The sequence below is a fragment of the Glarea lozoyensis genome, assembly GCF_000409485.1.
Source record: "Glarea lozoyensis ATCC 20868 chromosome Unknown GLAREA14, whole genome shotgun sequence".
NCBI classification, from domain to species: Eukaryota; Fungi; Ascomycota; class Leotiomycetes; order Helotiales; family Helotiaceae; genus Glarea; species Glarea lozoyensis.
This window is the reverse complement of record NW_007360988.1, coordinates 1941107-1964760: the sequence shown is the minus strand read 5'-3', so window position 1 is coordinate 1964760 and position 23654 is coordinate 1941107. Positions and strand designations below refer to the sequence as shown.

The 23654-nt window shown below is 44.5% G+C and overlaps 12 protein-coding genes across 12 annotated transcripts; 9 read left to right on the top strand and 3 right to left on the bottom strand.

Annotated features, from left to right (window-relative positions):
• Positions 1–702: 702 nt before the first annotated feature.
• On the top strand, positions 703–1164 carry GLAREA_07244 (uncharacterized protein; the record flags this gene model as incomplete). The annotated part of the gene is made up of 1 exon (XM_008081192.1): positions 703–1164. One exon carries the CDS (start codon positions 703–705, stop codon positions 1162–1164), a length of 462 nt encoding a protein of 153 aa, XP_008079383.1.
• A 551-nt stretch (positions 1165–1715) lies between these two features.
• GLAREA_07243 (uncharacterized protein) lies at positions 1716–2591 on the top strand (the record flags this gene model as incomplete). The annotated part of the gene is made up of 1 exon (XM_008081191.1): positions 1716–2591. One exon carries the CDS (start codon positions 1716–1718, stop codon positions 2589–2591), a length of 876 nt encoding a protein of 291 aa, XP_008079382.1.
• Positions 2592–2828: 237 nt separating this feature from the next.
• Positions 2829–3311, top strand: GLAREA_07242 (uncharacterized protein; the record flags this gene model as incomplete). Its single annotated transcript, XM_008081190.1, has 1 exon — positions 2829–3311. The coding sequence occupies one exon, from the start codon at positions 2829–2831 to the stop codon at positions 3309–3311; it is 483 nt and encodes a 160-aa protein (XP_008079381.1).
• Positions 3312–4074: 763 nt separating this feature from the next.
• On the top strand, positions 4075–4731 carry GLAREA_07241 (uncharacterized protein; the record flags this gene model as incomplete). Its single annotated transcript, XM_008081189.1, has 1 exon — positions 4075–4731. One exon carries the CDS (start codon positions 4075–4077, stop codon positions 4729–4731), a length of 657 nt encoding a protein of 218 aa, XP_008079380.1.
• Positions 4732–5093: 362 nt separating this feature from the next.
• Positions 5094–5651, bottom strand: GLAREA_07240 (uncharacterized protein; the record flags this gene model as incomplete). The annotated part of the gene is made up of 1 exon (XM_008081188.1): positions 5094–5651. The coding sequence occupies one exon, from the start codon at positions 5649–5651 to the stop codon at positions 5094–5096; it is 558 nt and encodes a 185-aa protein (XP_008079379.1).
• Positions 5652–6444: 793 nt separating this feature from the next.
• On the bottom strand, positions 6445–7116 carry GLAREA_07239 (uncharacterized protein; the record flags this gene model as incomplete). Its single annotated transcript, XM_008081187.1, has 1 exon — positions 6445–7116. One exon carries the CDS (start codon positions 7114–7116, stop codon positions 6445–6447), a length of 672 nt encoding a protein of 223 aa, XP_008079378.1.
• A 666-nt stretch (positions 7117–7782) lies between these two features.
• Positions 7783–8223, top strand: GLAREA_07238 (uncharacterized protein; the record flags this gene model as incomplete). The annotated part of the gene is made up of 1 exon (XM_008081186.1): positions 7783–8223. One exon carries the CDS (start codon positions 7783–7785, stop codon positions 8221–8223), a length of 441 nt encoding a protein of 146 aa, XP_008079377.1.
• Positions 8224–8498: 275 nt separating this feature from the next.
• GLAREA_07237 (uncharacterized protein) lies at positions 8499–9554 on the top strand (the record flags this gene model as incomplete). The annotated part of the gene is made up of 1 exon (XM_008081185.1): positions 8499–9554. The coding sequence occupies one exon, from the start codon at positions 8499–8501 to the stop codon at positions 9552–9554; it is 1056 nt and encodes a 351-aa protein (XP_008079376.1).
• Positions 9555–10413: 859 nt separating this feature from the next.
• On the top strand, positions 10414–12465 carry GLAREA_07236 (alpha/beta knot; the record flags this gene model as incomplete). The annotated part of the gene is made up of 1 exon (XM_008081184.1): positions 10414–12465. One exon carries the CDS (start codon positions 10414–10416, stop codon positions 12463–12465), a length of 2052 nt encoding a protein of 683 aa, XP_008079375.1.
• An 868-nt stretch (positions 12466–13333) lies between these two features.
• GLAREA_07235 (Glutamine synthetase/guanido kinase) lies at positions 13334–15160 on the top strand (the record flags this gene model as incomplete). The annotated part of the gene is made up of 5 exons (XM_008081183.1): positions 13334–13632; positions 13946–13985; positions 14464–14572; positions 14697–14995; positions 15083–15160. The coding sequence occupies 5 exons, from the start codon at positions 13334–13336 to the stop codon at positions 15158–15160; spliced, it is 825 nt and encodes a 274-aa protein (XP_008079374.1).
• Positions 15161–15762: 602 nt separating this feature from the next.
• On the bottom strand, positions 15763–17973 carry GLAREA_07234 (Transducin (alpha subunit), insertion; the record flags this gene model as incomplete). The annotated part of the gene is made up of 3 exons (XM_008081182.1): positions 15763–16339; positions 16392–17489; positions 17537–17973. 3 exons carry the CDS (start codon positions 17971–17973, stop codon positions 15763–15765), a joined length of 2112 nt encoding a protein of 703 aa, XP_008079373.1.
• Positions 17974–20159: 2186 nt separating this feature from the next.
• GLAREA_07233 (uncharacterized protein) lies at positions 20160–23467 on the top strand (the record flags this gene model as incomplete). Its single annotated transcript, XM_008081181.1, has 4 exons — positions 20160–21790; positions 21857–22225; positions 22273–22532; positions 22641–23467. The coding sequence occupies 4 exons, from the start codon at positions 20160–20162 to the stop codon at positions 23465–23467; spliced, it is 3087 nt and encodes a 1028-aa protein (XP_008079372.1).
• Between the last annotated feature and the right edge of the window lie 187 nt (positions 23468–23654).

Below are 23654 nucleotides of genomic sequence, written 5' to 3'. Positions count from 1 at the left end.
CCTCTGCTATTTGATTAGTCTTTAGCCGCTTATCAAGTATCATATCTTGAATCAGTTCGTGTGTTGAGGAAGCAAGATTAGGCGCCATATTTCAATAGCAATCAAGTCTGATTTCGATAGAGTACAGTAAAAACAATGACAAAGATGTGTCCTGAGATCTGGGGCCTTTTACACTAGTCCGCATTAGGCTAGACAGGTGTATGGACCACCCTGGTCATAAGCGAGAGTTGTTTGTGCTACTGTGGTGGAGGGGAAGCCGGTTTTGCAAGCGACTGTAGCAAAGGACTCGGAATCAAACAAAAGTGAATGAAGGAACGGTAACTTCCGAGCATGAACTTGTGTGAAAGAGAAGTTCTCTGTACGGGGTGATGCGCCTAGCACCAACGCAAGCGGGGATGGAAACCCATTTCTTTGTTGTGGAGCCAGCCAAAAAACACCGTCGCCCGCATCTATTTGGTATTTCCCTTTCACTTCTATATCAAATATCACTAAGCCTATTCGACACAATAAGATAGTCCACTATCATCTTTCACGATGCCAGCAAATCTTGACCAGCTGAATGAGTTCTTTCGACTCATAAAATGGGCTCGAAGCATAAGATAATTGTGCGACAAAGCCCATTTTCCAATCGTGGGCACGGAATTGATGTAATAGAAGTAAAAGAAGACGTTGCTTTGAGCTTTTGTTGGGATGTGCACAAACATGGAAAAGCTCTCAAGTTTCAATCTAACCTCTCATCGCATTGCTCCCGGAAAGCACATCGCAATGACTTTCACCTCACCTTACCCCAAAGGCGTTTTTGAGCACAATTTCAGGGCTAAAAATCCGAAAGCAGAATCATCAAATTTACAGAATCAAAGGGATGGGGACAAGTTCGACTCCAGTCTCCGGTGGGGTAAAAAGTTCGTTGGGGGATTGTTTTTCGAAGGTTTTTCAAATATCGATGACGAAATTATCGGTTTGAAGGAAGACGGCGATGACCAGGGAGTTGTATTACGGCGGGTACAGGTGAATCAAGTTGGATATTGCACTGGCTATGAAATTGAAGTGGGAGGTGGGTTTCTGCTAGAGGTGAATGCCATCGAAGTTGAGGTAGAAGAAACCGACAGCGAACGGGAGAGACGTGAATTGGAACTCATAGAGCGCGCTATGTCTTGGTTATAGGAGATGAAGAGGAAACTACTTGGAGAGAGAATAGAGGAATGTGGTGTATGATTTATCATAAAAGTAGTCGCTTCTTTATTTCAGTATTTTATCGGGATGCAAGATCCCAACCACAGAGGACTACCAGAATTATTATACTTATGATATTACCTTCCTGTTGGAGAGTCAGATCAATCAAAATATTGTCCCACAACCTCATGCCGAGCTTCGGACATGTCTTTGTTCTTCCCAATGTTATGATTACAGTGCCAAATACAACAAGCCACCAAAATTATGCTCGTGTTTGCATAAACAGTTGGTGACTCGAAAGGTGAAGAGTGGGTTGTGACTTCTTAATCCTTTGTCCGCGCCCAATATATTACCTTCGATCGATCTACAAGAAGCTTCTTCTTACTTCCATCTTCATATATCCGAGATCCCCATAACACAAAACTAGTTGCATTCGGAACTAATATCTCAAGAACAAAAACCTCAAGTCTGACCCTTTTATTCGGCCCTATCAGACTCTACTTTATATTCCCGGTATCAGACTTCCCATCAAAATCTCCAAAATGGCTAAGACAATGGACGACTTAAATCTATTCTTCAAACTCTTGCAAATCTCCTCGACGCCAGAAGATTTCAGAGATAGACTTGAGCACATGAAGCATCCGCTGTCAATACCTCTTCCAAGGATACATGTCATCAAAACTCCTTATTTTAAGCTAAGATTCAAATGGAGATTGAATCACGATCCAAAGCAAGTTGGTCTCCTGGATTTTAGAATCCGCGCTTTGCGCATCGACGAAAATTACGAAGTGGCACTTTGCACCAAGACAGCGTCTCTTGGAAGTTGTACTGAGCAGCTATTCCAGACGATCACGCCGTCTCAATATGGCGGAAATCCCGATGAAACCAGAGACATACAAAGGTACTTCTTTTCGAATAGCTTAACATGGGATGGTCAAATCGCTGGGGTTTTTCAATGCCAAGAGTTTCGAGAATTCAGATGTCATACTATTAAAGGTGATAAAACAGACGATCAGTCGGATGAACCTGAAGAGGACGGACTATGTTGGTCATGCTCTGAAACGACCCAAGTGGACGAGACCAAGTTTGGAGACGAAACGAATGATCCCTCTGATGACCTTGGTGAAAAGGGACTATGTTGGTCATATTCTGGTGCAGACTATATACAGGCTACCTCAATTTCATTTCCGAGTAGAATCACGATTCAGATCGATGTTATTGGGCCATTTCCGGAAGGTGAAAAAAGTTCAGTTCTGGTGGTTAAGGAGGAGCATGCAACTGAACATGGTTCGGACGACTCAGACGATTCAGACGATTCAGATCATAATGATAATGAAGGAAACAGTAGCCAAGAGAGTACATCATCAAACGACGAAGACTTGGTAGAAAGCGACGGTGATTTGGAAGGCACCTGGTGATGGATTAATACAAGGAAGTGAATCATTCAATGTCGACTAATCTTGCATCTTTATGTATTGCTGGAGACTCTTTCGAAGGTGTACGTATGATTGTTAATCTTTTAATGCGTCATGGAAATTATATTCATGATATAAATGCCGTAGTCCATCAACTTGTAACACTGCCCTTTTCACCTTTGAATCCAAACCACCACAGTACAGTCGAGACCTCAAAACTGTCATAATCAAGTATACAGGATGTCGAAAGCAACTCTTGATCAGCTCAACCATTTCTTTTACCTCGCAGCATACGCTAAAAGCATAACAGAGTTGCGGAAAGGACTCGAGAGTTCGCAAAACCCGTTATCAGTAGCTTATCCATGTTACTATGAAGTCAAAGCAGGCACATGCACCTTGAACTTTTCGTGGAACACCTACGAAGATGAACGTTTGCTTAAATTCTCTTTGGCTGTCTGTTCTAGCGGCAAAAGAGACCTTACAGTCGTCATCCATCCCAAAGGAAGTGTACAGACACAGACTTACACACCAAAAGGTCCTGAATGTCCCACGAAGCAGAATATCTTTGAGACCAGCATGCATCAGAGTGGTCAATGTTTTGGGGACCTAATTGTTGAAGGATCTACATACACTGAGGGTGAAATAGTGGAAAAACGAAATATATGGGAAAGCAAGGAAATACTGAAGCAAAGTTGTCAAGTGGATCAAGTCGAACGAATATAGGGGACTAGTATTCGTTTGGGATTTGATATTCATTTCGTGCTTAAGGTCAACCCGGAAGATATCCACAGTCATGTCCAGAAGATCGCAGAGAAGGTGGAAAGACAAATCGGCGAGATTAAAGCCTGCTGGGCTACTTGGTTCACTTCTTTAAGATAAGTTTTCTTCAGCACCCACATCGTATGGTCGAAATCCGTCGATGGAAGATCACATGAAGAAAATTATTTGGCAAGGTGAAGGGACGGTCACAAATTTATGACCCGCAATGAGAAGATTGACGAAAAGTTAAACAAATTAGATAAGATCTTTCTTGATTTTCGATGGAGATGTTAGGGGGTTAAAGTGCGCTCGGGGTCCGGCAAAGCCCATTATCAATCAAATATCATGAAACAATAAAGCCAACTCATTTCTTCTAACATACTGTGATAAGGACGTTGTTTTTTCGACACCAGTAATTGGTTGGTGCGTCACGGCAGTACTTACTTACACTTTCGGACCGAACGAAGTGCTGTCTTATCAAACACTTCGAAGCGTTAAGCTTCAGCTTTTTTGCTTCCTTTGAAATTTTATGAATGCTCTTACCAAAGCTACCAGAGCGATGACTGCTTCCGTAAGCGTCAAAGAAAAAGGTACACACACGACTCTTATTCTACCTTTGTCACGACCGAAAGCATCATCTTCAGTCGAGACGACAAAGAACTTTCTATATTTCACTTTTATCTCACACTTCCAGAGACATGTTTTCAACAAACTTGGATTATTAAACATGTCTTATCCATTCAACAAACCCGAGGTAACACTCGATCACTTGAACGAATTTTTCACTTTCCTCAAAAGAGCACCCACAGTACCAGCATTGATAGAAGATCTCGAGCGCTCAGACAACCCGTTATGGAACTCTAATCCAGAAAAGCCTGACTACATCAGGACACCCAATGATAACTGTCGTTTTGAATTCAGTTGGAAACCACACCGAGAACCAGGATGCCTCGACTTTCGTCTGACCACCGTTAGTCACAAGCAAAATACGCATGCCGAGATTACAGTTGAAGTACCCTATCCTGATGGAGCGTTCGAAAAGAAATCATTTACTGCGGATCCGGGGCTGCGGTCTAAGAACTTCGAGGATTCAAGGATGTTGGACACGATGAAGAGTATTGTTCAGGTTAATGGTGACAACGCTGGGTTATTAGTATGGGAAGGATTCCAAGGGACTATGGACTACATCACTGGAGTAAGGGAAAATCGCCTCCGTAAAGTCAAGGAGCCGAAAATGCCCTTGTTGCGACATATGCATGTTTTTGGTACGGAGTTTGTGAAGGGGAACAGAATATGTGTGGGGAAGGATATCCTCATACGTTTAAATGTAATCAAATTTGCTGTTGAGGAAGGGAAAATCAGTCGTGTGTACCACAGGATCTGAGACAAATCGGAGAAGCTTCAATATCTACTGGGTGAGAAAGGATAGATTGAAGTAATTTGCAGGATGACCAAGCTTTAAAGTTTATATTTTTCATGACAGTTAGCGGGAAATGATGCAAAATACAATGAAAGATAACGTAGTGTTTATTGAATACGACATGTCTTACTAAGAGTGCTGAAAACACCTCAGAATGGTCATGTTTGATTATCGCGCCGAAGATTTAGGAATTTTGACAATTTCTTTCTAAATCAAAGTGGTTTTCCTCCCAAAGACTCTTTTAGTCATCAGGAAGGAAGGGCAAGTCGTGAGCGTCGAGTGCGAGGACAACATGGGATTGTTAAGATACGTACCTACCTAGTATATCAGATACTTACCGACCGACGATGATTCTCACGAACGCCACGACTAAGACAAGCCATGTCCTCCTCCTCCAAACTATCCAAACCCTTCACGTAGAGCACGAATCCTTTTTCACTTCCATCCTTGTAGAACCAAAAATCCATGCCCTGTTTCGCTTGAAACACAACTGAGTTTCCCCAGAGAAAGTCACCCGGAGCAGGCGCATGGGAGACATGTCGAACATTCAGGGAAGCGACAGAATGAAAGTGATTCTGGGATCTACGTTCGAGAGCGAGCTTGCGTTCCCAGAATGTGGTTGCTGTTGATGCCGCTTCAGGAACGTCTAGGGAAACACCCCAGAGAGCTGGGGTTCTTTGAGAGAACTTCATGTTGATGCGAACTTCAGTGGGAGTCTTGGGGTGCCAGCTGAATGTGCCAATGGGATGGGTGTTTAGAATGGTGTACGTACCTTTTCGAAGCCAGCCATTCCAATCACCGCCGTTGCTGCAAAACCGAGAGGATGCTGGCGATGCGAGAAGAGCTAAAAAGTTGTTCAACTCAGGGAGTGTGATTTGGGACATATTCGAGCAACTCATGATGAGATTATCAAGACTGATAACGATGTATTACCCAGAGAGAAAAGAAGCTTGTTTTATAAAAGTACGCGGTAGTACGACTCAACAACATGTTCTTGGAAATGTCAGAAAAACAGACACGGATGTGTTAAAAAAGGGGTTAATTCTGGAAGAAACATCAAAGAGAAACAATTACTTTGTGATGAGCTGGTTATAACATTCATTTCTATGCCTTTGTTGAGTGTGAAACAAGTGATACATTCTTACGTTCAATAATCCTCGCCTCACTTTGTTTTTCCAGCAAATCTTACGCCGCTCCGCCATTTATTTCGCGGTGACTACGATGACTCGGATGCGGGGTCTAGCTCTGATGATTGACCGGGCAGAATTGCATCGGAAGATGGAACATCTTACGTGGAACCTCCCCTTACATCGAGGAGTCCTTATAGACCCCAGGAAAACTGGAGTGGGCTTTCAGCTGACTTGAGTCCGATAAGTACTCCACGACCAACGAGAACAAGAATAAGAAGATAATGATCTATACTGTTGTGAGTTTTAAGTCAATGGTGCTAAGGTTAATGAGACAAGAAAGAAAAGTAAAGATCACGATAAAGGGTCAAGTGTTGTGAAAATGTTGTTTGATGAATTGCATGTATTTTGAGTAGTTGTGACTCGATCGTTTGTGGACGTCAGCTATTATGGATGAATGGATCAATCGCAAAGTTGCATTTGTGATCAATAATCTTATCAGGTCTTAAGATTTACGCGTATGTTGCAAAATCCTTGTGGTTAAAAGCGTCTATTGACATGCGTCCCGCTTTGGAGTCGCATCAGCACCTGACTCCAAGTCACCAGTGAAACGGACTTTCTTCTTAATAATCGAATTAGTGCCACGGACAATTTCTCTCTCGGGAGCATCAAGATACCAACGTTCCGGATGAATCACCTCTCCCTCTTGAGGAACACAATCTTCATCCATCAAGCATCTCAAACCCTTGACATAAATCAAATAGCCATCAGCAGGCACGCCGCTATATCCAACGAAATACTTCATCCCGCTACCTGCTGGAAGAATCAAAGACGCACGACCCTGAAGTCTTCGCCATGGAATCTCAGATCCCCATGTAAAATTGACTCCAGGCATGACGGTGAAATAGTCAAACCAGCTATCAGCAAGCCTTCTTTGGTGCTCTTCGTCAGAATAGTGACGCTGACCGGTCCCGACAGCACCAAGCGGTACACCTAGAACCTCAATGGAGTTCCCTTCAGGAAAGCCCTTGATATTGATCATGATCTCGGTTTTGCTTCGTGGGTACCATTCGAATTCGCCGGTTCTGAGGGGTTCCCCTTGAGTCGTATCGTGGATGGTATATTTGCGTGGAGAAAGCCAATGCTTGCGTGAGGCTGGGGAAGGAGGCTTGGTGAGAGCCATGAGGAAGTTGTTGATTTCTTTGAAAGCGATTTGTGACATTGTGGCGGTTTCGGGAAGAATGCGTTGAAATATAATTGAGATACTCAAATTGTGGAGAGACCGTTGAAGTATGACATGAGCGATAGTGTTTAGTAGAAATAAAGTGCTGTCTAGTCGATAGCTTTGAAGATAATCACATCAGTAATTGTTGCGACAAAACAGTTCCCAATCAGAAAATCGGCCCTATGGATGGTAACATAAGTCGTGACATTAAGTTGGTCTCCAGTGGGATCTCTGTGATGTTATGATTACTACCATCTCTTCTAAATAGTGCAATATCTACAGTTCGGGATCCACTGTGACATTACATCGATTAGCTGTATCTACCTCTGCTGACTTCAACAGTCTCATATTATCAAAGTTGTTAGACTTTCCTGCAGTGGTACTTTGTGGCATCTTCTGGCTTGAATTAACAAAGAGAATGTGTTATAACAATGCTCCACACAACAGCTGACAGTCAACAATGCCATTGTCCTCGCTGATCAAAGAATCATATCGGAGATGAGACAAACACAAAGACATTGTGAATCTTCAAAGAAACAAAAACAACGCTTGGATCCGCATAGATATGCTTGCAATTTTTCATACCAGATCTGCATCTCAGAGCGCGCTATTCAATAGTTCTACACTATCCAATACTCCCACACTATCCACCAACCCCTCAAAATGATCAATAAAATCACCCAGCACGACCTGCGAACCTTGCTCGAGATCTTCTCCATGACCAAAACCAATGGACCACCCAGTCTCCGACCAGGTAGGTACGAGTTCGATGACCGCGCCGGCTCCGTTCTAATCACCCGGATCCAGGGCGTGACATCAGTGCAAATCGCAGTCGATGTAACGTACGAGCCGTGGACGATCAAGCTAGCGCCGTTTAAGAATAACTCGCTTACCGTGACTCTCAAGGAGGATACTATGGTGGTTCGAAATGGTCTTGAATCTAATGTTGTGCTGCCTATGGTGGTGGAAAATGGAACGGCGGTTATGATTGGATTGGCTAGGGTGCAGTTTAAGGGGTATATGTCGGGTGCTGTGAGGGCTTCGATGGGTGCGGAGAGTGAGGTTGATTGGGATATGAAGAATAAGCTTGTCTTTAGAGTCTAGCTTGTTCTGCTATTTCATCAACGACTCAATCGCGCTACTCTCTCCATGGTACCACCGTGAATGAACAACTTCACTCGGAGCAGAAACCCATTCGCGCTCAGATCACCTGAGAACAGAAGAATAAAATAAAACAGTGAACGAACATTAAGAACAAATCCTACCTTGTGACTGCCTTTGCAATTGTGATTCCTGCAACCACATCATCTCTTCTGATCATAGCATAAAAACAGTCCAAGCAATACCACATCCAAAAAATTAAGTTCAATCCTAACAAAATGAAGACACTCGAAACCTCCAAAATGGAAGAATTTCTGATTTTACTCGCAAAAAAAGCTCCTATCAGAGAGCTTAGAAACCACATTCAACCAGGAATATATCAAATCGCCCATGGAACCTTCCGATGGCAATGTTTCTTCAGATCTCCACGTGCGTCGCTGGAGTTCGATGTGAGTAACGAGGAGTTTTCCTTCAGTTGGCCAGATTCACGGCACGCGAGAGGTTGCTTTCATGCCCATGGCTTTAGCGTGGTCGGTGATGACTGGCAGGAAGATCACGGAAATCATGCCGCATTCACCATCGGCGAGGCTGTAGTTGAATACAAGACCGAACGAGAGGTTCTTCCTGAACTCGAGGACGAGGACTTGGTTCGAGACCCGACGAAAACTGCGATCTGCACCGATGTCAAGGGTGAAGACAAAACGCCGGTAGTGGAAACAGCGAGTCAGATGGAAATGGCGTCAAAGATCGATTTGACACCGACAAACATTTTGCGGCAGAAGATAACAGGCGATCTTGCGCAAAAAAGTTCAAGTGAATATCCTCCTGGTAATCCGTTCTTGAAACAACAAGTTGATAGAACAATAGCCTATCATCTCAGGAGTCAGCCAAACACAAGATCGAAAAAGGTGGATGCCATAGAGGACGCAAAACAATCAGCTCCGCCATATGTATCTCCTTACGCGCAACTCGAAACTCATCTCAACGCTACCCTAGTTCACATCAAGCCAACGAGAACTCGTCTGCCAGATGACGCCCCTAGATCTACTATCTCGTCCAGTAAGCCTCAGTACCCTTCTTTGCTGTTAAAACGACCTAAAGCAAATGATGGTCTAGCGGAAATACCAAAACGACGACTCCTTCCACGAAAGACTCAGAGATCTGTCCTCCCATCCAGGCCTAGGGTCAAGCTGTTACCGGCCACCAAGCAACAGAATGGAACGGATAGTCATGCTCCAGAGCCCGCCACCAAGAAGAGACAACGACCTTCGGTCTCTGCTGTTTCACCAGCCGAACCTAGTCAGAAAGCAAAGAAGAGGCGGACCCAAAAGTGAGAGTTCAAGTTGACGGTCGGTGACTTCGGTGTAACATGTTGATAGCTATCTGAATTTTGGGTAATCTTGCTAGCGGTGTGTTTTTGCCTGTTAAAGGAAGAATTCCAGGAAACTGTAAGATAAGTAGCCATGCAACAGAAACTAAAAATCCTCATATTCAACCCACCCTTGATTTATCCCGTTCCTCAAATCCTGACTCCTATGATCAGTACTGAAGGTCCGATGCCATCTAAAATATTCAAGTCATACAGACAAGCACAAAGTGTCATATCTCCCATCGTGCAACTTCTGATAATGAACTATTGACGAGAAAGCGAGACTGCACGAACGGATGAGCAGCAGGAGTGTATGCGAAAACTTCGATTTTGAAATATACTTCTTTTGGTTAAAATGACACATATCATACCGTCAATTGTTCTGCGCATGTCTCTTCGCGAGAAGGGGGTATTCAGACTCGTGAAGCCCTTTAGTTTGTCTTTTTTAAGCTATCAGAATGTACTTTACAGAGCGATGAGATTAATAAATAACATTGACGCACCCATGCGATGAGCCGAGACGCCCTGTCCTTTTTTTTTAAAAAAAAAATCCCCATCTTGAAAGGCGAAAGAAGGAAAAGAGGTGTCAGAGTAGTTGAATTATGCCCGCTAAAAGAAGCTCTGGATACAAATAATCGCGTAAGGAAGTCGAGAGCTTTTGGGTGGAGCAGATGAGGTTGGAAAGCGAGGTGGATTTTTTACGACACGAAGTGACCACGAAAGCACGTGCCATCAATCACATCCAAGACCCCTGCACCTGCTCAGACATGCTGAAATTATTTTTGCGACAAGCTCAGGAATCTTCATCTTCATAATACAACCAAATGAACACTCTCTTCCACGCCAAAGGTACATTACATCTCGGAAGAGTACTGTGTACCTCGCGTCAATACCATGCCGGAAGAGGTGCTTCTGTAAATACCGCCATTCAACGAGGCATTCGCAAATCCAAAGGACTCGCATTCAGATCTGGCTCACGCGGCGCAAAAGATCCCAATGATCCGCGGGCCAAGTATGTTTCTGGAAATCTACCGGTAAAATACGACTTGCAGCAGAGAGCCGAACGTCGAGACGAATCGGCAAGGAATGAGAGGCCTAGGAATGACAGGCCTGCGAGGGAGACGGGGCCGAAAGGTTATGATCGGGAAGGACGTGATCCAAAGATTCGACGGGGTATCAAGGTCATCAAATCCAACAAAGAGATAGATCGAAAGAAGCCGAATCCAGCGGGGAGACGATCGAGCGAAGGCAGATTTTTGTTTGACAGTAGAGAAAGACGAGAGAGTGGTTTCGACGGCGACGCTCAATCATCGCGGCCTTCCGTTGGCAGAGATGCTGGGAACTCCACAGAGTCCGGAGGGAAAAAGAAATGGGCTCGTATTTCGGATAGGGAGGTGGCATTTGCGGGTTATCAACAAGTGAAGGAGATGCAAAAAATAAAAGGGGAGTCTACATCCTCTACGCAATATCAATCACGGAATACCTCTTTTGGGTCGGATGAGAAGGACTCAAATCGATTTTCAATGCAAAGGCGAACACCTCGAGAGGAAAACGAAAGGCCTAAATTCAATGAGCGACCTCGATCTTCTTTCGGCCGACGAGACGATTCAAAATCTGGCACCAGTGGATGGTCCCCAAGATCAGCCGAGAGACCTTCGGATCGCAGTTCTTCAGACAGGACATTTCGTCCTCGCGACGATTCAAATCTTGGATCTGGGGGTGATGCTGGACGGTTCTCCATGAAACGCGAGAGATTCTCGGGTACAGCCGCAATGTCAATCCCTCCAGAGCTGGCGACACCGGGCTCTTCAGATATCGATGCTTCAGTTAGCACTCCACGTATCACCAAACACACGATGGACGATCGATTCCCACTACCAATACCATACACAACTCCATCCTCGGAATTTCTTTACGGGACATCGGTTGTGGAGGCTGCTCTGACATCTCGTAAAGCTCCTACTAGACAGCTATACAAGCTCTACATATACACGGGGGAAAACAGAGAAAAATCAAGCACCGATCGAGATGTTGATATTGCCAAGCTGGCAAGCAGAGCAGGAGTAAAAGTCTCCCGAATGAAAAGTCCAGACGACCTAAGAATGATGGACAAAATGAGCGGCGGCCGACCACACAACGGCTACGTCCTCGAAGCATCCCCCCTTCCCCGCCTCCCTATCACCCGTCTCGCCGAAATCACCAACGTCGACGGCGTCGCCGGTTTCAAAGTAACAGTCGACCACCAATCCAAAGAAGACGCCCTCGTCAACGGCACCAACGACTTTATCAAAGCCCCCTTCACCGGCCCAGCCGCCCACCCTATCGTCCTCTTCCTCGACAGCGTCCAAGACCCCGGCAACCTCGGCGGCATCATCCGCACGGCATCTTTCCTCGGCATCAACGCCGTGGCTATCGCCACCCGTAACAGCGCCTCGTTTACTCCCGTCGTCCTCAAAGCTTCCGCTGGTGCATCGGAGAATATCACGCTCTTCTCCGTCTCGAAACCGGAGGTCTTCATCCAGGAATCGCGTGAGGCGGGCTGGAAAATCTATGCTGCTGTTGCCCCAGCTAGTGGTCGCGATGGCTATTACTCGAGAAAATCGGTGTCGACAGACCGTCTGGGTGATCCATTGGTCGAGGGGCCGTGCGTGCTTATGCTTGGTGGTGAGGGCGAGGGACTGCGCATGAATTTGAGGAAGAAGGCCGATGTGGATGTTTATATCCCTGGCAGCGCGCAGCGGTTTACGGTGGATAGTTTAAATGTTAGTGTGGCTGCTGGTATCTTGTGTAGTGCGTTTGTGAAGAGGAGGAAGGGTGTTGTAGCTGATGCTGAGGCTGAGAGTGAGGGGGATAAGCAGGAGGTTTTTAGTTTGTAGGATTTGTAGGATGGATTTGCTGTAAGACAGGTAAGGTGTATTAATATGTAAGTAATATAGCGACGGCGCTGGTGTGCTAGGGCTGTATAAAAGTGTATTAGCTGTAAATTGGGTGTATAGAAAGAAAAATAATCTGCTTGTCTAAAAAGATTCGAGGTTTCTTTACTGCTCGATGTCTGGAGATAGCTCGTGGGAATGAGGGAATGTGGGGATGAGGGGTACCTGAATCTTGCTAGTCTTAACAGGACCTGCGAATCCTGGAAGTGATCTCGAAATCAGGGTGCCGCGATCTGAATGGTCTATACTATAGCGCTACGGATTAAAATATAGTTATACTTCTATTATCTACCTCTTAGAACATAAAGAGGCGGAGTACACGTACAGCAAGCGTCCTCGTATGATATTACCCCTTGCCCTCGAAAGGCTTAGGAAATAATGAGACACAAAAGTGTTAGCCGGCTTTGCTACTGGACAAGAACTGTGAGCCGCTCGACGTATTGAATAGCTATTAGACCACTGCAAGGGTGCGACGCAAGATATTAGACATAGTGGAAGAGATTATTGACAATTTCAAGGACCCATTTATCCATATCTATCACTTCCATACCGAAACCCACGACCAGATATAGTTTGCACTCGGTCCTGAACCGCTACTTCACGCAATCTACTCTTTCATCCTAGCACAGGAGACAACACGTACAGTCTTCGTTAAACACAACATCAAGGCAACCATGACTCCAAAACCACTCCTCGCAGGTCCAACCAATGGCATTCACTTACACATGTCCGTCGACAAGCTAGCACTGCCACACACAGACAATTTCCTCGCAAAGTTTTGAGCCATATGCGCTCTCTATACGCCTTCGGGATGGCCAACTTTGACGGGTATGTTCGAACAGGAACAGACGCAGCTGGCTCGTGGGTAGGGTTTGGCACTGAAAACCGCGACTTGCCAGTACGCAAGATAAGCGATCAGCATTGGGAGTTCTGCATGCTGGATAGCATCTCAAATCCGTACCTGTTCTCTGCGGCTATTCTTCTGGCTGGCTTGAGCGGGCTCGACCAGAAGACGGAGCTTGTTTGGACAGATTGCCACGTTTTTCCTAATGCGCTGGACGACGGAGAACGCGCAAATTATCAGATCGACAAAAGAATGCCTGCTAGTTTGTAGGAAGCATTGGAGTCGCTGAAGGCGGACGACATTATGAATACTCTGATACCGAAAGACTTACTGAAGGCCTACATTCACGTGAAGGAGAAAGATGTCGATATGTTCCAGAAGATGGGAGAGGATCAGAGGCGCCTCCGGTTCTTGGAATTCTTTTAATGAGTTGGCCCTCTTTGCGTTGCGAGAGGTAGCTTCAATTTGAAGTCGGAATTCTTCTTCCAGTCGTTCTGGGGAAGGTATGTTTCAAGACAATCGGCAATGATACATTCGACACACAAACATCATTACTCAAAGGGCTAATTAATGATCCAGAACGCAGCTTGAGGAGTGCTTCCTTGAACATGAACAAGTTGTGCTTCACAATCGGATTCAATATCGGAGCCTGAGCGTTACCGCCAGTAACTTGCCACTCACCGAAATATCGTTCCCAAACTGGTCTTGAGCCTCCACGAACGAAGTATCCCCTGCAAACGAAGTCATGTGAAAGCTGGAAATAACCTCATTGGTAAGTCATCACTCGGATATTGAAGGTCCACATGTAGCTTGCCACTTCCTTGGGTTTTCTTGGACAACTTGTACTGTGCAAACGGATTTAGCTCCCCAGATCGGAATCTTGCATGGTTTTGTCTCGTTTACTAGCCACCAAAAGACCCTGAACATAGCTGTTTCTCCAGGTTTGGATCCTTTCAAACATCGACATCCATCTTCTTGAGGTCCCATATATACAGTCTCGCTTCCATCCCAGTCTTTTTCAGAATTGTGAGTGATAAGATTTACCAACGTCTGACTTCCAGCTCTATTACTTTACTATCACACTAACGTTCTACCAGTGCACAAACGGCATCTTCCAAAATGAGACCGAAAACGAAATCACGAACAACACAGCCAACAGGCATCATCCCAACCCCCACAAACAGCACAACTCTCTCTGCTACAACGGTCATTTCCAGACAACTACAAAACGAAATCTAAGCATTCAGAACATCTCTGATCTCGCGCCGTGAAATACGGTACACATTCAGCCCCTCGCACATTGACACCACCAAGCTAACAACACCCCTAGCAGCAGAACGAGACGCGATGACGAATGTCACTTTGATCGAAGCTAAGCAATACATTGAGATCTATGAAAGTCTCCTCAAAATAATTGGGAAGATGGACAGCGTGTTACGGGGGGTTAGACGCTTTGAGAGACGTACCACTCGTCATGGCATGAATAGGGCTGCTGAGTTTGAGGATATTTTGATCAACTTTCGAGAGATGCGGGTTGAGGCTGATGAGCATTTTGATTGGGCTTTTGGGGAAGCTGGAAGGCAGGTGAATGTGGGAGACGATGCTTCTTGCGCGGAAGCTGCAATGTTAGTGAGCATGATATGGATTCGTTCTTTATACTGTAGGAACTTTGATCGATAGTCAATTTGAAGATGTCCAAAATGCTAACTTCCTAAGAATTTGGTTGCTGTTAAATTGATGGAGCAAGTAAATGTTGTCGTTTATTTGTCGTTTCCAAATTCCTTATGGGTCTGACTTAATTTCTCACATTGCTGCTGTCGGTCCAGGGAACACCCGGATTTAAATACCTACTTATTCTCTTGAATCTGGGGAATGATTCGCCGACGGATTGAGTCCTAACAGCTGCAATCTACATATTGCTTATTCCGACAATCATAGTAGTGGATGTTAAATACGCTGTGTATTGTTTTTATACTATAATAACTTGAATAAAACTTTTATTGATGATTTACATTATACTTCTAGTATCTTATAGTCTTAATAATTTGATAATCTAAAAATTATTGACTATTTTAAACCCTTAGTTCAAGATTTAAAAGTGTTTATTTAAAGAATAAATAAATTTTCTCTTTTTTTACTAAATTGAATATTCTGTAATAGGTCATTTACAGGCTATAAAACAGGTTTGCTATAAACATGGCTTAATCAGCACCAGATGTATCAGATTTAACAGTATCACCAACAACAGCAAACATCCTTTGCTCATTCCTGCTTTATCCACCCAGACAATACTATATATATCTAAAAAATAGAAATCCGTATATACCTTCATCTTGATAACAATTCTATCCTCTCCTCGTTATCTAAACAGTAAATCCGTGTATCCTAGGCGAGCTTTAAAGCTGATTAATAATAGCATCGAGGACTAAGTTTGCCGGGCCCTCGTACCCTCCTGAAAAACTGGTAAAGATAGTTGTAACAATTCGCTTAGAATCTTTGATAAGTGCCAAAAGTCTATCCTCCATATACCACTTAACATCCTCCAAACTATCTTCTCTCCCAGGAAAGTCGGGACAATATGTTTTAATAGAAACTTTCCCGAGTTTCGCCTCGAGAATGTCCAATTTCGTAAAAAGCAGGATGAACTGCGTATTTGAAAACCAATGGCTGTTAGAAATAGATTCAAAAAGCGCTATATCCTCTGCCAGACGGCTGCAATTGAGATCTTCGTATAGGACAAGGTCGTATGCCGATATATCGATCGTGAAAATGACTATACTGACATTCTCGAAGGCATGTATCCACTTCTTTCTTTCACTCCGTTCTCCGCCAGTATCAATCAGTTTGAAGCTAATGCCACCTGAGCTCAGTATCATAGGATAGAGACCCGTACTTCTGATACGAGCCATGATAATATCTTCGTCTGTCGGGATATATTCTGGTTCGCTAATACGCCTTAGAGAATTGAAAAAGCTTTCGTATACTAAATTAGCATTGAGAAGTGTATGAAGACAGGAATACTCACTATGCGGTGGCGTCCTGTAGTATGTATTCGTTCGATCTCTCAAAGGTCTGTTTGACTCCGCCATCTTCCCAGAGTGCTTCGATTGCATTACAGGCATCTGGAGGGAAATCTCTACCAATAGACGAGGGATGGTGTATTATCGTAAGAGCATGAGAACGATTTTTGTCAGAATCCAGAGGAATATCGAGCGTAGTCATAGCTTTCAGGATAATTTTCATGTTTTGGATCGTATTTGTGAAAACGGCTTCTTGAAACCGTAGACGGTCTTGGATAGTCCAACCTCCTTTGCAAAGTGCGTCCATGGACTTACACAGGGTTGATTTACCGCTGTTACCAGTTCCGAGCACCAACACCTTTGGTAGTTCTCCATCTACCGATACTAGTGGATCCAGAACCAGAGGAGCTGGTAACTTTTGCATATCTACGCTACTTTGAGGCGTGAAAATGTTTCGTATCCGGTATTTCTTTGCACGCCATTTCCTGTTATTTGGTTCAAGTGGTTTCTCTTGCACCGTGTTCTGAGATGCGAGTAACGACTGGCCCGGCCCCCCTTCATCATCTCGCTCCTGAGTTTCAGAAGACAGTACAGAGACATCATCGCTTAATCTACTCAATCTGCTTAGTCGAGTACTGACCTGATCTACTTCTGTGGTGTGCGTGATAGCCTCGTCTGTTTGAAACCATCTTTTATATCCCGAGAGCTCTTGGGGTGATTGAAGTGAGGCATCGTTACCAGATGGACCAGATAGGGATTCCTGTAAATTACCCGAAAATACCCCTGGACTTTCTACAATCTCAGGGATTGGATCGAAGCCTCCCAAAGTTTCGCTTGGAAGTCCGGGCGATTTCCCTTTCCGAGCCGCTTTTCGCAAGTTGGATCTCAGTGCAGCCCGGTAAACACTAGTTGTAATGACCTCCTGATCAAAGTCAAATTCCGTATCTAGAAGATGAGAATTATCCGTCGATTTACTCCTTCTCGTGTCTTCCGACGTTGAGTCTCTCAATGAAAGTAAGGAAGCTCTATTTTCTTCTATCCGCTTGATGATCCGGCGGCTTTCATTATCCTGTAGCAATGCATTGCGCTCAAAAGTAGTTCGACTAATTCTTATCAGTTCACTTCAGGCTGAAGGGATATCGAGACTCACCAATGCAAGGCTGTAAGGAGTAGATTGAGAGCGTTAGCCTGATTACTCAGGTGGTTTGAGAATTCCTTCAACTCAGACTCATCCCATAAGAACCCAATCTTGCCCTTAACGTTCAAATTCCCACCACCATCACGCTCAAGCTGCGAAAGCCGCTCCTCCAGCACGAGAATCAAGATTTTGCAGCTTTCCAAGGATATTTCTAGATCCGCAACAACCTGCTCATGCTTGGGGTCGTTAAATAAGCTTGTAGTAACCCAATCTGTGATTTGATTCACTGCAGCTTTGAGTGTCGTCAGCTGCCCAATGAGCAGACTAACGATAAGGCTGGCGCTTCGGTATCGGGATTGGAGATTGATTAGACACTGCAAGCTCCTTGCAAGAACATCCCCAACGGACACAAGCGAAGCAGCAAGACCGATTGCTGAAACAGGGTCCATCCTTAACCTCGAAGTCTGAGGTTATAGGCAAAAGCAGTTGGTTATATTACATTATTGTTCATGCTGGCTGCGCTGGCTGCATAGCCTCAGCAGGGGCGCCTACGTAGCCATTCGCTGCTGCACTTTCAAGGTTGACTGCAGCCTCATTTTTATAGCCAATCATATTATACCATTTGTAATGTCACTCACCAAACCAAGTCAACTTAGTAAATAGGAAACAATCATTTAAAGTAAACGATTTAATGTACCGTCGTGTCATTTGACTTTGAGTAAATGTTCTGTTAATTAATTTTTAAGTTTCGAAGGAATCAGCTTCTATAGAAAACGCACCACTGTACAAGCATAATCAAAAAGAACAAGAGAGACGTTAGCAGTTGTATCAAGTAAATGGTTCAAATAGCTCTTGCAGTTTAACAGACAAAATCCAGGTTAAGATAGGCTTGGAACGAAGATGGAAGCGATGAGGAGCTTGCCATGATGATTGTTATAAGGATAGGTGGAAATTGTGATTCAGGAGATTTTGATGTCAATTATTAAGCAATCAAACAATTATGCTTCCACGACGGAACACGGTCGAAGAAAAGTGTATTGATAAGACAGATTTAGCCATAAGCTTATTTGAAACTTGGCTGCACTAGAGAAGGACTAAAAGGAAGTCGAGTTTTCAGATATCTCTCAAGAATTTTAGGAAGACTAGACAAGCCGAAGGATAAGCATAAGTGCTGCCGAAAAAAGAGGGCAAGTCATTTTTTAACTAACAGCGGTATACGCAGGCGGGGAGTCTGTGGTACTCCAGCACACGAGCGAGGTTGACAGAAAAAAGCCAAACGGACCTGGTTGAATAAAGTTCATTAGCAGGTGGATGGAATTCTCAAGTTGCGGGTGATTCTGGAGAAAGATTAGTGGGCTCTATCAGTTTAATGAATGAGTTTAGTTAAGTGGATTAGTGGTTACTACTCAAACTTAACTCAAGATAATAATTAACTATTTAAACTTAACTTAAACGTAACTCATGCTACTCATGATTAGTTTAAGTAGCTTAAGTAGACCATTAAGTCACTGGGCTCTATATTAAAGCACTTTATTGAGCTGTTGAGTTTCGTACATGATGCACCAGGAGTACATTTTATTCAAACTGCTGTTCCAAAATACCACAGGAACGTTTGCCAAACCATTTGTCCCAGCCCAATCTGTTTTACACCTCGCGTAAAACAGAATCACACCCGTTCGACTCTTAAACAAAATCCCCTACCTCCTTCAATCCCTCCTGTAAAAGGTCTTGTCAAAAGAATCAATCGCGGCTGCCGCTTGCGCTTGATATTGAGCTTTCGACATTGTTACACCTTGGGTGAGGCGCTCTGTCGCGTTCGGAGTGGCATAAACATGGCTGTTGAGGCCTCTCGAGTTCTGCGCTCTGTATTCGGCACTAGTAAAGTGTCAGAAATGATCAACAAGAAGAAGAGATGGTCGAAGTACCGTTCAATAGGCAGGTGCTTGGAGCAAATTATAGTGGTTTGCTTGTCGACGGCGGTAGATTTTCTGTTGCAGCAAGACATCTCTTGCTAATCTACGTTTCTGATAACGAGAAGATGAATGTTATCAAATTATACTATAACGGGAATTTTGGCAATATTTCTGAATCGAATTTAAAAGATTCATGAAGCACCATCATCGTGGCTTAATATATGAGATACAATATGAAGACATTCCGACTTTGCAAAACACGTCCCATTGCATTGCACTTCTGCGTAGAGACTTCCTCAGTTCGATTTTAAAAGGCACACAGAAGAGTGTATAATCGCACAGCTGCGCACGAAAGTGGTCACGATTTTTGCCTTCATCCTAGTGATCTAAGTCACGTGTGCAATTGCAGAGACGTGAGATTCGCGCCGGTGTGCGTTAAACCCTGTCGACAGTTCAGCCCCAGAGCCCGTCCTCGTAACCTCGAAGAAGTTTCCTCTTCTTTCCACATCGAACTCTTCACTGGCTTGTTATTTCGCTACAATCGCTTTGCTTTTGTTGAAAATAGAGACAATTACCTTTCACATTGAAAGGCAGTCTCCCTCGATTGAATTGTGACAAAGCAGCGAGGCTGTTGCGAGAGCCAGGCCGAGCAACACGACTATGTAACCTATGAATTGGAAGGCTTCCTCACTCGAGAAGTAGATTTAATCGCCAGTTTCAATATGTCGGCTCCATTTGGTACTGGTAACCATGCATTGCAGGATTATCAAATGCAGCTTAAACTCCTAGAGCAACAAAACAAAAAGAGATCGATGATGGCACGTCAAGGACAAGACGACATGACTCTCCATCGAAACGATAGATCTCTACTTGAACCACGAGTTCCTCATAGACCGCAAAGTCATCTTCGTCACGGATTGCCCACTCCCCGCTCATCTCCAACAAATCGGAACGTTCTGACGCCCTCAAATTGTCCCTCACCCGAGGCCAGTATGAGCAATGTACCTGCCATGGATCCAAGTCTTACGGGGCAGATATACAATGCTCCTTCCTGTCAACCATCTACGGAAGTCAGCAATCCCCCTCCACATGTACATTATGAGCCCTTCCACTGTTCGACTAACACATACACACCACGATCGGAATACTCATTTGAGTATCAGGAATACCAATACTCTCAGAACCCTCAAACAAAACCATTTCTAACCGCCAACGTCTTAGGATCCCATGCCTTCACGCCTGTAACTATAGTTCCGGAGGTATCTGCCAGCTCGGAGCCTAACTTAGGGTATCCGTTCAACCAATTCGATCTTTTTGGATCCATGGAATTGATAAAACCGGCAGGGAGACCGATGGAATTGTCGTCTTCGAACGGATCGTCGAATTCGATAGACTCGACGGACTCAGGGGAATCGAGCGAATCAATGATTTCGATACAATCGACGGGTTCATTGGAATCGATGGATTCTTCCAAAACATATGACACCCTGGATCTTGAGGTACTGACTCCCGGGGGTCAGTGGGACGAGCTGCCGGGATTGGAGAACTCTTCGGGATTCGAATCAAATTTTACGGCGTCTACGGACTATGACTTCAACTCTGACAACTCTTTTTTCGCTAAGCCAGATTTTGTGAAGAATTTCTTAACTGGCTATAACGAAACTTGTCCGTGGCCACTACTTGCCACAAATGAGGATCTATATCTTTCAACGACAACCAGCAGTGAATCCAACCTCAACTACCTGCCGACTCAGGTGCTTAAAGATAGAAAACTGGACACAAATACCAAGCTTTACCCAGTAGAGCCAGCCGAAACCCCTCCCAAGAAAACTTTAAGATCCTCAGGTTTATCAGATGTTCTCCAAGAGTGTGAGCAAGGTGGTTATCAGCCCAAGTCTTTAGCGAATGAGAATGGAACGGAACGTCGAGATCATCAAGTCGCCGTGTCTCAAAGCTTTGGCTTTGCATCTAAGCGCCACTGCAATGAAGATATAATGAGCAGCATTGAGGCACTACCTTTGCCATGCGCCACCAAGTCAGTCATCAATACATCACCAAGACAAAATCTTACCCATGATCAGCGACAACCATCCAGTCCCTCCCCATTTTTCGGTTCTAGCTCCGAAACATGTTCCTGGTTCTCAGATAATGAGACAGACTGGGGAGATGACGAATCCGACGATGCGCATCAGACTATTGGTGCACGTGTTATTGAAGGGAGTAATATATCGGGTGAACAGGAACTCCCAACCCTTGTTGCAAGGCCGATTTTATCAAAAATGAAACAGGAATTGGTTGACCGTATTATGGTGGAGTTCTGGCAAATATTCAACCAAGAAAAGGCAAACGACATGTATGTCTCGCACTGTGTCACAGCGAGTGGTGATATCCTCAAAACATGAAATTAACAGTAATTTAGATATGAAAATACCATCTCACGAAGTTCTTCTTCGCAACAGCGCCAGGCACAACATACAACTCATGGGGACCAACAGAACACAGCACCGGCTTCAAAGTCTAGCATTCAACCTGATGTGCAGGTTAATGGAACCCGTCCCACTGCTGGCCAAAACAGGAAGAGGGAACGTCAAAGACAAGATGAGGATGAGAATGATGAAAGCGAGAAGCGAAACCCAAAGAGGCCCAAAGGTCTGTTATCACCTCCTCGAAGTCAAGACGACACCAGCAAGTTCGCATGTCCATATCGAAAGCATGATGCCAAAAGATATTGCGTTCGACACTGGCGCTCTTGTGCCCTAACTCCCCTAGAGACAGTCGCTCGAGTGAAGTAAGTCATTGTCATTCTTTAAATTGGAATAGTACTAACAGCACCAGGGGACATCTGTACCGACACCATCGGATATTTCCATGCCAGAGATGCAAAAAGGTCTTCAACGATCAGCAAGGGGTGAACGACCATCTTATGGAGCCTGAAGGTTGTAAGCTTCTTGACGTTGTGCAACAGGATGGAATTACAACTGAGATGGTGGAAAGATTGAGGAGTAAGAAGAAGGCGCACCGGGACCAGTCTGAAGAAGACAGATGGAAAGAGATTTACGAGATCCTTTTTCCTGGGGAATTGGTACCTAGTCCTTGTAAGTTATGTAAGTTTCACATCATCCTGCAGCATCAACTTGAGATTCGCACTTTTGGATTGCTCAATCATTGTAAACACTGTGGTTAGAAGCTAAGATGAAGCTTAGTCTTCGAAGAAATCCAGGAGGATGTGATTCAGTCGCCCGACTCTCGGGATCTTGCGGACTACGAAGAATACTGTCGTCGAGAACTACCACGGGTCTTTAGAGCCTCACTAGAAGAAATTGTGAACAGCAATACACAACCTCTCGAGGAACAACTTAGGAGCCAGTTAATGGACTTAATTCGCGATGCCCAAGATCGAGTTTTCTCAAGGTACAGATCTTCCTCAACAACTACAGGGACATCTGCAAGAGGCGCTCTAAGTTCAAGCCCGCAAACAAATACATCCTCTTCTTCATCGCAAGGCTTTGCAACATCACCTCTAAGGAGCGAGCCAACAACAATCGCCAGCTTAGAGGGTCGAAGCCAAGCTCGACTGCCTTCTTTCTGCCAACCACCCTCTCCTAAAACTCACCTTGAGTCTGGCTTGGATATATCAGATCCAAATATAACACCTTCAAAGCCTGACCGCAATGATCGATCGGATTCTGGATACGACAGTAGCCCGTTAGTCATGCCATCTACATTGCCCTTAACACCTGGCGAGTCCAGTGTTAATACCTCTGCCTCGAGCTCTCAAATTTCGCTTCCATCACAGTGGAGCCAAGAAACAACTGGTCATGCCCACATAGATACCGTTCTAACGCAAACAAAACTAGACTCAAATTCAGAGGCAATCACTAGTGCTGAAGACGATCATCTGAACTCTGAACCCTACCTTTCGCAAAACACCATTGATTTCGAGCTCGATTATGCTGATCTTTCGAACTTTGATATGAACGGCGAGTTTGGAAATTGTGATTTCTCTCAGAATCTAGAGGGGTTTCTTTAGCTGAACTCTAAAATTAAATATATGACATGCCATAACCGTTGATACTGCTGTTACTCATCCTTGCCTGACACGTGATCTTTATTCATACATCTCATACATCTTTATCAAGCCTTTTTCGTGGCATCGAGGACACCGAAAATGATGGGGGTAACAGAATCTCTAGACCAGGAGATATGTTGCAATTTGT